Source organism: Cololabis saira, chromosome 9 (genome assembly GCF_033807715.1).
Source record: "Cololabis saira isolate AMF1-May2022 chromosome 9, fColSai1.1, whole genome shotgun sequence".
NCBI lineage: Eukaryota > Metazoa > Chordata > Actinopteri > Beloniformes > Belonidae > Cololabis > Cololabis saira.
In genome coordinates this window covers 34,047,217-34,061,407 of record NC_084595.1, presented here as the reverse complement: position 1 = coordinate 34,061,407, position 14,191 = coordinate 34,047,217, and the positions used below count along the sequence as shown (strand labels likewise).

The 14,191-nt window shown below is 42.7% G+C and overlaps 1 protein-coding gene across 2 annotated transcripts in view; it reads right to left on the bottom strand.

Annotated features, from left to right (window-relative positions):
- Positions 1-515: 515 nt before the first annotated feature.
- LOC133450594 (zinc finger SWIM domain-containing protein 6-like) overlaps positions 516-14,191 on the bottom strand; it is a 44,372-nt gene continuing 30,696 nt past the window's right edge. For both annotated transcript variants that reach the window (XM_061729341.1, XM_061729342.1), the window contains exons 7-14: positions 13,980-14,126; positions 12,627-12,773; positions 11,841-12,101; positions 10,629-10,764; positions 6,129-6,286; positions 5,884-6,047; positions 4,411-4,492; positions 516-4,315 (exon numbers count right to left, since the gene is read on the bottom strand). In XM_061729341.1, the coding sequence (XP_061585325.1) occupies positions 3,450-4,315; positions 4,411-4,492; positions 5,884-6,047; positions 6,129-6,286; positions 10,629-10,764; positions 11,841-12,101; positions 12,627-12,773; positions 13,980-14,126 (1,961 nt within the window). In that variant the 3' untranslated portion in view covers positions 516-3,449. The remainder of the gene's footprint in view (positions 4,316-4,410; positions 4,493-5,883; positions 6,048-6,128; positions 6,287-10,628; positions 10,765-11,840; positions 12,102-12,626; positions 12,774-13,979; positions 14,127-14,191) is intronic.

The following is a 14,191-nucleotide window of genomic DNA, read 5'->3' as shown; positions in this document are numbered from 1 at the left end:
GGAGCTACCACCTGTTCCCATTCAGTCCCTAAAGGTTTTAACACACACACACACACACACACACACACACACACACAGGCATGCATGCAAACAAGAAGGAGCACACACAGAAACATGTCTACACAAGCGCACACACACTTGACAAACTGCATACACTGATTTAGTCATCCTGTGGCCCCACCGTCAGCGCTGCATCCATGTAAACAGGTTATTGTGGTTGGCTGAGCCCGGCTGCCTGACAAGCTACAAAGGCTATGGGAATATCAATTGATACATTTCAGGTTCCTCATCAGCTCGCCTGAGATGACGGCGTGAAAGCTGCTGCCGGCGAGGGCGATCCCGCTCTGCTTTTTTCCCTTCACCGCCCAGTGATGGAGGTCTGAAACATCCCCACCGATCGTCTCTCACCCGCACGCTCACAGACAGCATCCCACAACGATCCCCGACAGACTTTCTGAGACAAAAGTGAAACTGTGAAAAAATAAAATTCTTCAGCACTTCAGAGGGTGTAAATGTACATTTCAAAAAACTAACTTTTATTAAAACAAAAAAAAAACAAAAAAAAACAAAAGAAAAACAAAAAAAAAAAATCAATTATTGACTCATTAACAAGATTATAAAACAGTGATTTAGTTACATAAATAAATCGATATCGGTGTATCAAATCTTAATTTCATAAGCAAGTATACATGGGTCATTGTAATAAATAAAAAGGGAGAGCAGAAGATTCCTACACAAACAAAAAACATACAAATAAAATAAAAACAGCTGGAAAGACTCAAGAGGAAATCATTTCGGAAGAGAACAAGAGACACTGGACAACATTTTTTTTCCACCAAACACACGTGAGGAACTGCTTTGTTAAAGCATGAGTTACACAGCCATTCACTTACTAATTAAGGACACTAAAGCTGGGACCAAGGTTGGTTGTCTCTGACCTCTTAGAACGCGTTTGGTTGTTAGATAGATCTTCTGTTTGGTTACTTTAAAGCGTTAAGACAAGGCAAGAGAAAAGGCTGCTTTTATCTTTAATCAACACAAGATAGAAAAAAGTTGCACAGAAAAAAAAAACAGAACTAAGGTTTTAAAAAAAAAGGCAACTAATAAAGAGGACAGCTGAACATTGCAGAGGAGACACTGGAGATTCTGCAGTGAATGAAAGGAGAACTGAGGAGACTCGAAAGTTTTAAACCTGTGCATAATTATGAAAGTGAATCTTAGTAATCTTGCTTACAACTATATTACTCCAGCTATTGTTATAGTTTTGCAAAATGGAGCAGATTGAAGTCCAAAGATGTCCTTCAATACTTGTAAGGCTGGACACAAAATACACAGTTTCTTTCTTTTTTTTTTTTTTACCAGATTCACCTCCAAAACAACTCCTTTATAAAGCATGTAATAATTTTCCAATAGGTTCCCATGGAAAACTAGGCTACTACAATGACTTACATGCATAACATTTTTGTGTTTTCAGACATTTATCGACCAATGCTCTGAAGTAGACTACCTCCCTCTGCTTTGTATGCGTTAGTCAGCGAGAGTGAACCACGTTGTTCTTCTCTGCCTCCAACCAGACTAAACCTGCATTTCTGACTGGATCCAGTGTCTTCAGTGTGAATACTTGTGGCCTCTTTGTGTGAGCACAAAAAAAAAAAGAAGCCATCAACAAGGTCAGTCTAGTCCTTCTGATATGTTCCATTTTCAACAAAAGAGAGAAAAACGAGAAGACAAAAGAGAGAAAGAGATGGAGAGCCAGAGAGAGCAAACTACAGCGGCTTCAAGTATTTCACATTACATAGAATACTCTGTATAAATTAGTTAACATATACTTTCAGATCCTCCATATTCAGACATATACTATGGCATATATACAGAGTACAATAAATGCTTGCTCATGTGTCATTGTTTTTGTGTTTTTCCTGTAGTCAGTCGTTCATTTGTTCCACCTTTTTTTTTCCTTTTTTTTCTTTTTTTTTTTTCCTGCGTAGAGAAATCCCTGAGAACATTCTGGTTACTGAAGGTTCCACACAATGAGCTATAACAGTAGAAAGTCTAATTTCCGTTATTCACATGCACTGAGGGAAGTGACACTGGCCTAGTCTGAAAATACCATGCAGCAGTGGCTGTAGAGATGAAGAAGGCAAGGGGGGGCGGGGGGGGCTGATGCATCATCTGAGTGTTTTAGAGCAAACGTTTAGTGTTTTGGGCGTGTAAAAGTACCGCTGGCAAGGCAGTGACGTACAGCAGAGATGAACACGGAAACACTTAGGAGGAATCTGACTCTCAGCTTCCTCTTAACATTGGTCTCAACGTTTGAGTCCCCTTTTTAATTAACACTGCGAGCTATCGTAGATGATAAATATCAACGATAGCACAACTGGGAGCAGGCTCAATACCATTATCACGAGGTAGTCGTCTCCCTCCGCGTGTCTGCTTCAGCTTTAAAAAATAAGAAAAAGTCAAACGATATCAGTCAAATTTTGGCTGTTAAGATCTGCAGCGGTGTTACAATACTTTAATGAAGCAATAATAGTCCTTATCTTTGTCTAATGTGTCATCACTGCAGCGCCTGCACACCGTCCTCTGTCTAGAGCAGGTACTCATTATGGAGGTGGATGAGATTACAATAATAACAACACGAGTCGGCTAAGAGCATTGTTGTGTGAAATGGAGCTGATGCCTAGAACCCAGAGAAAGCTAATGGCTGCTCAAGTGCTGTCGCTGCTGCTAAATGTGGAGAAATGCTCGTGGCAGCTTTCTGTCAGTGCTAACCCGAGCCGAGCCGAGCCGTGCATTGCTGTTCAGTGCCCACCTGCGAGGGTCTGAACAGAGGGAGGCGCTCTGTGTGGTTTAAAGCCTTAGTTTCTCTTTGAGGATGCCTAGACATTGTTGTTGTTGTTTTTCTTCTTTCTTTCTTTCTTTTTTTTTTGTATTTTGTTTTTTGTTTTTACATGAGCATTATTGTACAAGGGCTTCAGCCACTCGACAACGTGTAACTCAATATACACTGGGAAAAAAAGGGGGGAAAAAATGCTTTAAGTCATAAAAAGAAAGGAACAAAAAAAAAATTTTAAAAGCCATTTCACTTTTCATTTTTGTCTCGCACGCATGTAGAGAAATACACAACATTCACAATGTGACAAATTTCCTCTCATCTGAAAAATAAAAACACTTCTGTACACATAGTAGTAATAATATTAATAATAATAATAATAATGGTAATAATAGTAATAATGTTTTTAACAATAACAACAGCAAGGACAATAATACCGCGTGTGGCTCTGTTGATTTTTTTGTCATCTTTTCCTTTCTCTTTTTGCTTCATTTCTACAAGTCACATCCCTCTTTTTACTTGTCCATTAGTCCAAAAGAAGTTCAAAAGGCAGAATCAAGTTAATAGAAAAGTACTAGAGCGGCAGGGTGGCGTTTGGCAACTCCCGGCCTCACCCTCAGCCGAACCTCTCCCTCACCAGCATCATGAGTTTCTTTTTGCCCTTGTAGATCTGTTTCAGGTTGTCTATAAACTGGGTGAACTGAATGTGTCCGTCATGAGCCATCATGAAAGTCTCCCGGGCCTTCCCCAGGAACTCGATGAACTCGCTGTAGTGGCGCGGGCTGATGTGCGTGAGCCGTGAGTGCGTGGTGTTAATGTAGGCCCCAATAGTTGCGTCCAGCAGCTGCCTGAGCGGCGCCTTGTCAAGCGACATCAACTTCCCAGAGTTCCTGCGACTGTGCAGCGCCGTCACCATGCCCGGTGTGGTCAGCGTGCATCGCCGCAAAATGTCAGAGAGCACGGTGGCGCACTTCACGCTCTTGACCACCAGGGGGATGACGGCGGCTAGCTCGTTTTTCCCCAGCGAGTGGCTGAGCGCGCAGGCCCACAGCACGTCGTTGATGGCCGGGTGCGTGTCCTGGTTGTAACTGAGGTTCAGGTGGGCCATGGCTAACGTCGCCAGCTTATACGCTCTCATCGGGTAACCGCGGTGTTCCATGTAGCGCGCAATAGTAAACAGCTGCGTGTAGCTCATTCCTGTTGCTGCTGCATCCAGTACAATCTGGTATGCTGTCTCGAAGGCAATGTGGTCCTTTTCACAGAGTGTAAGAGCGGAGAGGGCGCAGTTCTGGGGGTCCTTCATGGCGCACTGCAGGGCGAGGGTGCGAGCGGATGAAGCCAGGTTCTCCTGCTGGTGGCAGTCCAGGTGCAGGCGAACGATAGTGCTGTTGGACATGACGGTGGTGGCCACGATGCTGGTGGCTTCTGTGGGAGTGAAGAGGGTGAACCAGCTCTGCATGATGCTGTCCAGTGCGTACACACCTGGCGGGAACAAACCGGACACAAAGGACAGCAGTGAAGAGAAACGCCGGGCAGAAGCATGTGTGGGTGGTAAATCTCAGTAGACGGTGGCTTACCGACTTCAGTGGCACATGTGACTAACCAGCGCACCATCTCTCTCCTCCTCCAGTTTAATGTTGACAGAGTTATTCTCATCACCTGGTGGAGCATCGTGAACGACAGATAAGTTCCAGAGCAACCAGAAGATGAATTCAGTCACTTTTTGGTACATAAATAAGTACTTGTACAACTGACTGACGGACAGACAGACAGAACCCACTACACAAAAAATACCTGTACCTCAACGAATATATTTATAAAGTGCAAAATATTTAAATTATGCATGGTAAGTTTGTATTATTGCAAGCTTGATGTTTTGAAACAACAATAGTCTCAAAATTATGAATACATTTTCTCTGTTTCACTTAGTAAAGTACAATCGCAAGACATAGAGAAAACATAGTTCATTTAATAAAACATAACTTGCTATGCATCTAGTTTTTTTGTCCTCGTACAAGTGTAGTTTAGATCCCTGTAAACGGACATGTTGGAATTAGAGCCAGAGGTGTCAAAAGTATTCACATTCATTACTCAGGTAGAAGTATAGATACTAGAGTTTAGAAATACTCCTGTAGAAGTTGAAGTATCAACTCAAGTTTTTTACTCAAGTAAAAGTATAAAAGTACTGGTTTCAAAACTACTTAAAGTGTAAAAGTAATGTAAGGGGAAAAAAGCCATAAAGGACAAATGCCATTGAAAATGAATGTATCTTAGTATAATGCAAATATATTAAAGAACATATATGTGTACTATTGAGCATTAACATGTGTTTCAGAGAGCAGGAGATATGATGACTAGTTGCCTATAAGTATTGTAATGGTGCAAAAAGTCAAACTTCAGAGGCATGTTATCATTTATCCTAACCTTTATTGGAATGTACATCCAAGTTTAGTTGCAGGAATCTGAGGGAACGGATGTAAGAACAAAACTGGACAAGAACATCTGAAACAACCACAACCAAATTCACTCTATCCGGATGGAGCAATTTAACTGGATAGTTTTGTTTTAAAGGCCGAAATGAAATAGAGTAACGAGGCTTTTTTTTAAATGTAAGGGGTAAAAAGTACAGATAATTGCGTGAAAATGTAAGGAGTAAAAGTAAAGTCGTCTGAAAAATAATTACTTACTTACTTATTACTTTCTACTAATTTAATAAAACGCAATTTCTACTTAAGTAAGGTAACAAAGTATTTGTACGTTGTTACTTGACACCTCTGCTTAGAGCAACTGGGATAAGATGGCTCACTGCTAACTGCTTTCATATTTGATCATTAATCAGTCCTTATCATATGTCAATCACAACGGACCAACCGTCCCTCTGGTATGTGTTCACAGCAGAGCGCACATGGGAAGTTTCTGCAAATGACCTTGCAATGTGCGCGTCATTTCTGAAATAAGTGCTTCAATGCTTAATTAAAAATGCGTCTGTGTTACAAATGCAGAAAAATCAAGACTTATTTTGGCCAACACTGGTTAATGTGTCTGTGCACCTGCAGTCCCAGCTCCAGAGAAACTTTGAGGAGTGTGATGTCAGGGAGGCTGTCCATGAGAGTAGCGATCTTGAATGCATCCTGTGCCAGTTTGAAGATGTGAGACGAGGAGTGAATGTTTTTCTGGATGGACTCCAGGACTGTCTCCAGCCTGCGACTGTCACCTAGAAAAAGAGACAAAAGCAAGAAAAGGTTTAGAAGAGTAAAGTGAGTAGCGGGTCCACTGACTGTAAGTGTTTGTGTACCTTTGGCAGCAGTGAGCATGGTGGAGGCCAGCTCGCACTGCTGAGACTCTATGTGGCTCAGGGTGAACCAGCGAGGGTAGCGGTTGGGAACTACAGACACGATGTGGTGAGGACGTGAGAGATCACCAGATGAGGCTGTGGACTCCAACACTGGCAACCTGATGGGGGAACAATGAAAAAAAGTTAGCCATAACTTCATGTAGAAATGTTTGGACTTCAAATAACAAAGTTTCTCCAATGATCACTTAATGAATGGATGCACAGAGCACAGAGTAATGAGGGATGATAATCAAAGAGAGGCAAAGAGACACCAAACTTCCATAAATCCTCAACATCACAGTGAAATCACCTCTTTCTTCACGGTAACAAGCAGGCGGAGAGAAATACCACAGACAGACAAACAGTCTTCATTATGATAGTCTGAAAGTGACTTCAAAAAATGAAAATGACTTCAGCCGTCACCGAGGGGATTACAGTTACCCTGTCCCTGCAATTTACTTTCAACCTGGTATTTAATCACCTAGAAACCAGGGTATAATTAGTATTTTCTTCACTTTAATTGGTCGTAATGAAGTCAGAGCTGTGCGACACCTGCAAGTGGATGGAGGAGCTTCACAAGTTTCTGTCTCTCATTATAATAATACCGACAGGGCCAAGTTCTTCACAGGCAACCCGAGAGCACAACACTGTTACCACCGTGGCCGGCTCATCTCCTATTCTGCTTCACTTTTCTTCCCTCCGCTCCCACCTCAGTTTCAAAGGTCTTCTCTCCTTCAGAAGACAGCGCAACCTGGCCTCTCAGCCAATCACAAAGCTAATTGAGTCCACAGGGAAATTAAGGAATTCACCTTCCAGCCCTGTAAGGCTGGACACACATCAAACAAATACCAACACACATCAATGAGGAGGCCCACAGTACACTCCACACACACACACACACACACACACACACAGACGCTCACACCTGCCCTTTTGAAAACACATCAAAGCTGCCCAGTAAAAGCGATGTGATGCTAAATGCCAGTTTCAATTCCAGAGCAGAGTGCATGTGATACTGTTGCCACGTGGGTGAAGGCATGCACAGAAACAGCCTCATCTTTGCTCACTTTTGCCCAGGAGGGCACAAGCAGGGCTCAGCTCTCAGAGAGAGAAGGTGTTAAAGGAAAAAAAAAAAGGAGTCGCGATGCAGGCAAGTGTGAACACTGATGCTTGCTGTAAAAACCGGGGGAAGCTCGGAGGCCCTGGCAACAACAGGTTTCATTCCATAAACAGCAACTGAAGAGCTGCTAAAAGCTTCTACCACACTGGGGCCTTCGAAAAGATTCCCGGGGTGCAGCAAAGGAAAAAAAGAAAAAGAAAGGAAAAAGGGCCTTGGGTAAAGATGGAGACCTCATCAACATTCCTGTCTTTGTTTGGTTTTCACCAGAGAGCCGGAGGCCTCCATTGGATGGGAGCTCAAGAGGACAGACCTACTGAAAAATAGCCTCCTCAAAATGTTGGGAGGAAAACTCTGGACTGGCCTATTGTTCCTTGTGAAACAAAAACAAAACAAAGAAAAAAAAAAGGGAAAAAAAGGGGGACTTCTTTATCAAAGCATGAGTATAGTTTAAGCACTTCTGCGTTATTATGAGGACATTGCATCTACCGTTTATGCTTACGCGTTTTAACTCACTGCCAAACGAGCTTAAAACATCAAATTTAACCTTTTTTTTTACAGTGTGGCCATTTCAGGATATAAATACACATCATCAATGAAAAACAAAAAAAAAACAAAAAAAAAAACAGAGAGCTGTGAGAGGTAATCAATCCCTTTGTGAGAAAGGGGCCTTGAAGTCAAATGTCCGTGTGCCACACCGTCACATCTCAGGGGGACGTAGCAATAATACCAGAAATAACCAGGGGTGATGATGTGGCAGGAATCTACAAGAACTAGAGAGAATGGATCCTATCCTGTGAACAGATCCAGATGGTAATCAAATCTTTAGAAACTACTGAAGGCTCGTCACTTTACTCCACTTGGGGTTTGCTGAAAGACCAGTAGGATGAATACCAACTGAAGGAAATTCATATGAACATATAGGAACAATGCACAAACGAGATGAGACAAGGCAGTCCAGCCAGGTTTTACCCCTTTGGGTTTCTGGTCTGCGTCACCATGACTACTGACCTCTTTACCCTACTATCTTCTCCCCCTCTGACTGTAAACACCCTTCACTTTTACAATTTATCAAGCACACATCTATCAGCTGGGCGACACATCCGGTGGAAGCCCTCGATTCTTTACACAAACTCCTTCAGGGTGAAATATTCAAGACGGATTAGGTCGTACATCAGCGGAGAGGTAGCCCCGAACTTCATCTCTGGGTCGGGGGATGCTTAAAAGGATATTTGTTCCAGATGATGATGAATTATTATTTTCTCCCTAATTGACCTCTTTTATGTTTCTTCTGGATAGCAAAAAGAGAAATCACCAGTTTCTAATGTTTTGGTTAAATCAGTTAGCCGGAGACTTACAGTTGACAATGGGAGGCGTTTTATTAATTTTTATGTTGTTTTTTTTTAATCATTCTAACAAAATGTAGACTTAAAGGGATTTGGTTTGGATTTTAAAGTAATATTGAAACTCTTTGAAAATTAGGCTGTAACTTAACTTACTGACTGAATCTATAAATCCCCAGCATCTACATTTGAAAGTCAAGATATTTTATAGCAGTGTCAACAAAATCCAAGAAAATAAATATTGTAAAGTGCTTGTGAGCGTGATTGCCGGCTGTGCTTATCCTCATAATATAAAGTGCTGCATATTCAAATAGTTTCGATTATGCGGGGGATGAAAGGTTATGGATTACAGCGAAGATCCAGCTTTGGAAGACACTTATCTCATATGGAAATCTCACATGATAACAGGCGATTGGGATTTGTCTCTTTGGCTTCCAAAGGAGTTGAGATAAGCAGAGTCTGTGGAGAGGCAGCAAGTTTCTTCTTCTACTTCTCTGGCTGCAGTCATATGCTGGGCAGCCCGTGAACCAGTAGGCAGATAGAGCGTGAGTGTTTTCCCTTTTTTTTTTTTGCATTGGCTGATCGCATCAAGCCATTGCACGGCATATGCTGCGCTTACACACACTAATTAACCTCATCCCAGGCGCATAAACACACACGTACACAGAGTTTTAAATGCTCTTGTGGGTATGCATTTGCATAGTGAAGCAGTCTGACTTCTATTCCTTTCCAAAAAAAAAAAAAAAAAAAAACTACTTTGAAAGCAGCTGTGGCAGAGGAGACAAATCGAGAAAAGTGGAAAGAAAAAAAAAGTGTGTATGTGTGTGTAAGAACCAGACTTTCCATCTCTCTTTTTGTCAATGATGGCGTTATAATAGGTCCATTAAAATACCCTGGTTTCTTTACCTCCTCCTCTATATTTAACTGTCCGCCGCCCCGTGGGAGCAAGGAGGTATATGCTATCACATTATACTACGCTACATTACACACATTCATTATGTGCTGAGCAGACACCCCTGGTTCCCAGGAGCACCCATAAGTGGCCATATTATTCTAAATCGCTGGTTTCACACCAGAGGAGTGAGGATGGAGGAGGTGAGGGGACAAAAAAGGTGAAGGGAAGTGGCAAGGACAGGAAAAGCGCGGCTGACTCAGGGAAACCAGGTTTGGGAATTTGGTTTACTGGTTTAGTGGGAGGAAAGGGACACAACAGCTGGACGTGCAACCGTAGAGCCGTACAAGTGATATTTTGATTTTGATAGCATGTTATTTTCCTTCCTCATAAAGATTATAACCTATATAGATCACTGCAGAAAGGTGCTAAACATCTGTTTGTTGTCTTTTTGGACATATCACCAATCATTAGCCGGTTCTGCAACACAACCAACTTCTTCCCCACGCAGCCCTCTCCCTGTTGTCCAAATATGTGCACGTGTGTATATCTGTGTACGTACGATTCCTCGTCAGTACAGCAGTACTAATTACACTCTCATTAATGTAATTAATATTCACTGATCCAGCTCCCAAAAGTCACAACATCAAAACACAGCAGCGCAGACCAATTAACACACACGTACACATGCGCATCCACTGATGAATACGCGCAGGAGCTGATTATAGGAATCACACGGACCACGTGCAGACCAATAAACACAATGGACCCCCCCCCCGTCCACCCCCTCCCCATGAAACAAACAGTACACATGTAAAAAAGATGAAATGCTCTACACTTTTAATGTTCTTTTAATCATCATTCAACCATGAGGGCTTAAATGCTTGGGGAGAAAATGTACTAATCTTCACATTAATCACCAGATTTTTTTTAAATGTTAACATTAAATAATTAAAAGTTATGTTTAAAAGCTTAATTAGTCTTCATTTTGTGGGGATTTTCCGAACCTGAAGCCCAGCGATTAATTCTTCAAATAAATAGCTGTACATTTAAAAAAGAAAAAAGCAAGTTCCTGACATGAATACAGCACATCAACAGGAAGGACTTACCGCATGGCTCTCAGTGCAATTTTGTACGCCAGTTCAGCGTCATGAGGTAGGAGGGAGGTGAAGAGATAGCGGGCGAAGGTGTGCATGGGGACGCTCTCCCTGTGGACAATCTCTCCGAGGCCAGAGTAAGGACCGGCTGTTCCACAAAAAAAAACAAAAACATCCAACAAAAAGGTCTGTTGTTAGCGACTGAACAAAGAAGCACTAAGTAATATTTGTCTCATCAAGTCACTGAATTGTTTAGGATGTACATAATATGAATTATACATTTTCGTGCTCCTGAATATGGAGTCATGATTTCCTGATCGTGACTTTGTGGACCGACTTATCTGGTCTTCCCCTTCCAGCCAGGAAGAGACAAAGCCACGTGGCATTAAAATAAACCGTGACGTCAAAAACCATATGGTCGTGTGTGCAGGCTTGGCCCCGTGCCCTCCCCTTCCCTCTCCCCTCTTCCTGCACTCCCCCTCATCTCTGGTGGGTTATTTTAAACCCCAATGGGCCTCTAAGCCACAGACCACATCACACAGTGGCGCGCCTGCAGCCTCCAGGGGCCCGCAGAGGCCCCAGAGCCGGGCGCTCTATTAGCGATGGAGCCAGAGGTGGGTGGTCTCAGCCTGGGCTGAGGTGGGGCTGGGGTTTGGGTGGGGACAGTAGATCTCGACTGGGCTGGGCTCTGCAGGATGTGCCACCACAACCGCCCCCCATCCTCCTTCTCCCTTCGCCATAACCAGAGCTCATTCTGTTCTGGCTCCAGTTTCTTTAGATGCACACACTGTTGCGTGTGCGCGCATATGTGTGCTGACACAATACCCCTGGTGTTACTGTGTAAAGAACTCATTTTGGTCTGGCCCAGGGCAGCTCAGCCTCTATTTGCACCACAGAATGAAAGGATAATAAATAGTGAGACCGAGTCAAATGTGTTTTTCCTGTTTTAGCAAGAGTGTGTAGGCCTCTTGGTGTGTAGGTGGTTGAGAAATCACAGGGAGGAGGCGTATCTATGTATATATATGTGTGTGGAGACTTCTGGGATATTCGGTGAACTGAAAGGAAAATGGTAAGGAGATTTCACTTATATGACTGATTTGAACTTTAACAAATTGTTGCTTCTCGCACAACCTTTTGCAGACACTGATATGACTGTTTGGAGTCTTGCCCAGGTCATTTATATGTTGACAATGATCTTAAAATACAATCCGCTAGCTTCCTCACCCTCCAGCAGAAAGACGGCCTGTTTACGGAAGATTTTGACCAAGGAGTCATCCAGTTCCACTTCCCGCAGCTTGGCCAAAAGCTGCTCTTCGTTGCGACACACCTTTTCTTGAGCGTACAGCCCATCTGGCATCACCCGTTGCTGGCCCAAGCCAATCAGAGCCGTCTCCACCGCCAGTGCCACATACGATTCACCTTCTCCCAGCAATTGCTGCACGGGCATTCGCTGGAGGTCGGCTCGGCTCACGACACTAGAGCAGTCTGTGGAAGACAAAGGGGAAGATAAAACAGAGACGTAGAGTGGTGAGCGGACATAAAAGCCGTACCGAAGGTCTGTGTAGTTCTCTGACATATTGAACAATGGATGAATCTGGCTCCCATCAAAATCCACTGCATGTCACACAAAGGAGGTCTGAATGGCAAATGGCAATGCCAAAATACAGATGAAAACATCAGGAGATATCTGCTCTACCTCAGAGAGGAGGGCTATTTCTGTAAACAGATGAAGCAGTGAGGGACATACAAACCACCCAGCGTAGGAGAGACGGATGTAAAAAACATGAGGAGGAATGATAAGACAAGAGACTGAAGGCAAACCTACATTTAAACTTTATTTGTATCCTTATAATAGGGCTACACTGACTCAGAACTCCCCTACTGAGTTACAAGAAACTGAGACTTAGTGTTACCTTTGTGAGTTTGTGCTGCCAATCACTTTATTGTTCACTGGCCGTGTTCAAGTACACAAAGTCTCAAACTGAGTGGGTCAATGTGAGACATCATTACCTGAGAGGTCTAAGCAGGTGTTGGAGCCCTCCTCGCCCACCCGTCCCGACTCCGTCAGGGTGTTAAACAAGGTCCCGATAGGATCCAGAGGGTGTCCCACCCAGCCCTCCATGTTGGTGGTGGAGGTGTGACCTTTATGGAGCAGCTCTAAGACCAGACACAGCAGATAGAGACACAGTTACTCACAACACTTTACATTTACTTTTAAAGGAGACGCATTATGCCTTTTTTTTTCATAAGAGGACAATTTTTTCTAAGGTTGAAATGTCTATGACATGTTTTAGTCAACATACCACCGATAGGGAGTAAAACAGCGCCTTTATTTATTCATAAATATGTCTTTATAGCTCTCGTCAGAGCACCTTGCTTTAATGGACGTTATGAACAAATGCAGTTGTCGTATGCAATAAACATGGAGGGGCTGGATAAGTGTGCTCTGATCTGGGTCTGTGATGTCACATTTCCCCCTAAAAACTTTACAGAAGTGCTTATTTTCACATACACAGTAAAAGGACCATATTATTGTTGCAGCGTTTGAGTTGCTCGCCACTTCAGACAATCAAACATATACTCTGGAGCACATCTTTTTATTCTTTCTATATACGGTATGCCCACTTTAAAAACAACTTTTGAGCTGAAGGAGTTTTCCCCAAACTGGAAGATAGATTGATACTTAATCATTAGACTTGGCACACAGAACCCTGAGTGTTCTAACATAAACACAGAAACTTCAATAAATGTATATATTATACATCCTACCTCCCGTCTCTGGCCTGGAAAGCTCCAGGACGGGAAAACCAACATCCATTTATCCATTTCAGCTGTTTACAGCTGTTTAAGCTGTTTATTTTATCAATATTAGTAGTATAGAAAATACAAAACTGCAGTATTTGCAGTACAATAAGTGAAACAGCCTCTTCTTTGTCTTTTCATCCTCTTTTTTGTATCACTGCATTTATGATTTAAATCATACTAGTTATGAGAATCATGAAATAGAAAAGAAAATTGGTAAAAGTATTTTTATTCAATCATACACATGAATTCCTCATGTGGTTTACTTTTTCCAGGACCTGAGACCAAGCATCAGTTGTTCTACATACTTGAAATAGTTAGCAACTGTCAGACCCAAAAGATTAACAGACTGTTTGGATGTAATTTGTTTTTTACTCAAGGCTGAGCTAAAAACACCTCCGGTCTGTCCGAGTCAGCACGGTATGTGCACAGGTTGTTACTTCACTTTGGTTTTGCAAGCAGTGAATGATTGTGAGACAGCTCTGGAACTGGGAAACATCTCCCAGCAAGTCGCAAATCTCTCAAGATATTTACAGACTTGAATAACAATTTTCGACTCACCTTTTTTGTGCCGTCGAAAGTGCTCCAGTTGCCTCTGCTGCTGCCTTCGTAACGTGTTCACCACCGCGATGGCCAGTCGGAGGGCTTCTCTGGGGTAACCGTGAGAACGCAGGGCATCCACCCGAGCGCAGGCCGTCGGGACATGTTCTGAAAAAATTAAATAAATAAGTAAGAAATTGATATCCCTCCGTTTGCTGTTGGATAATTTTCGA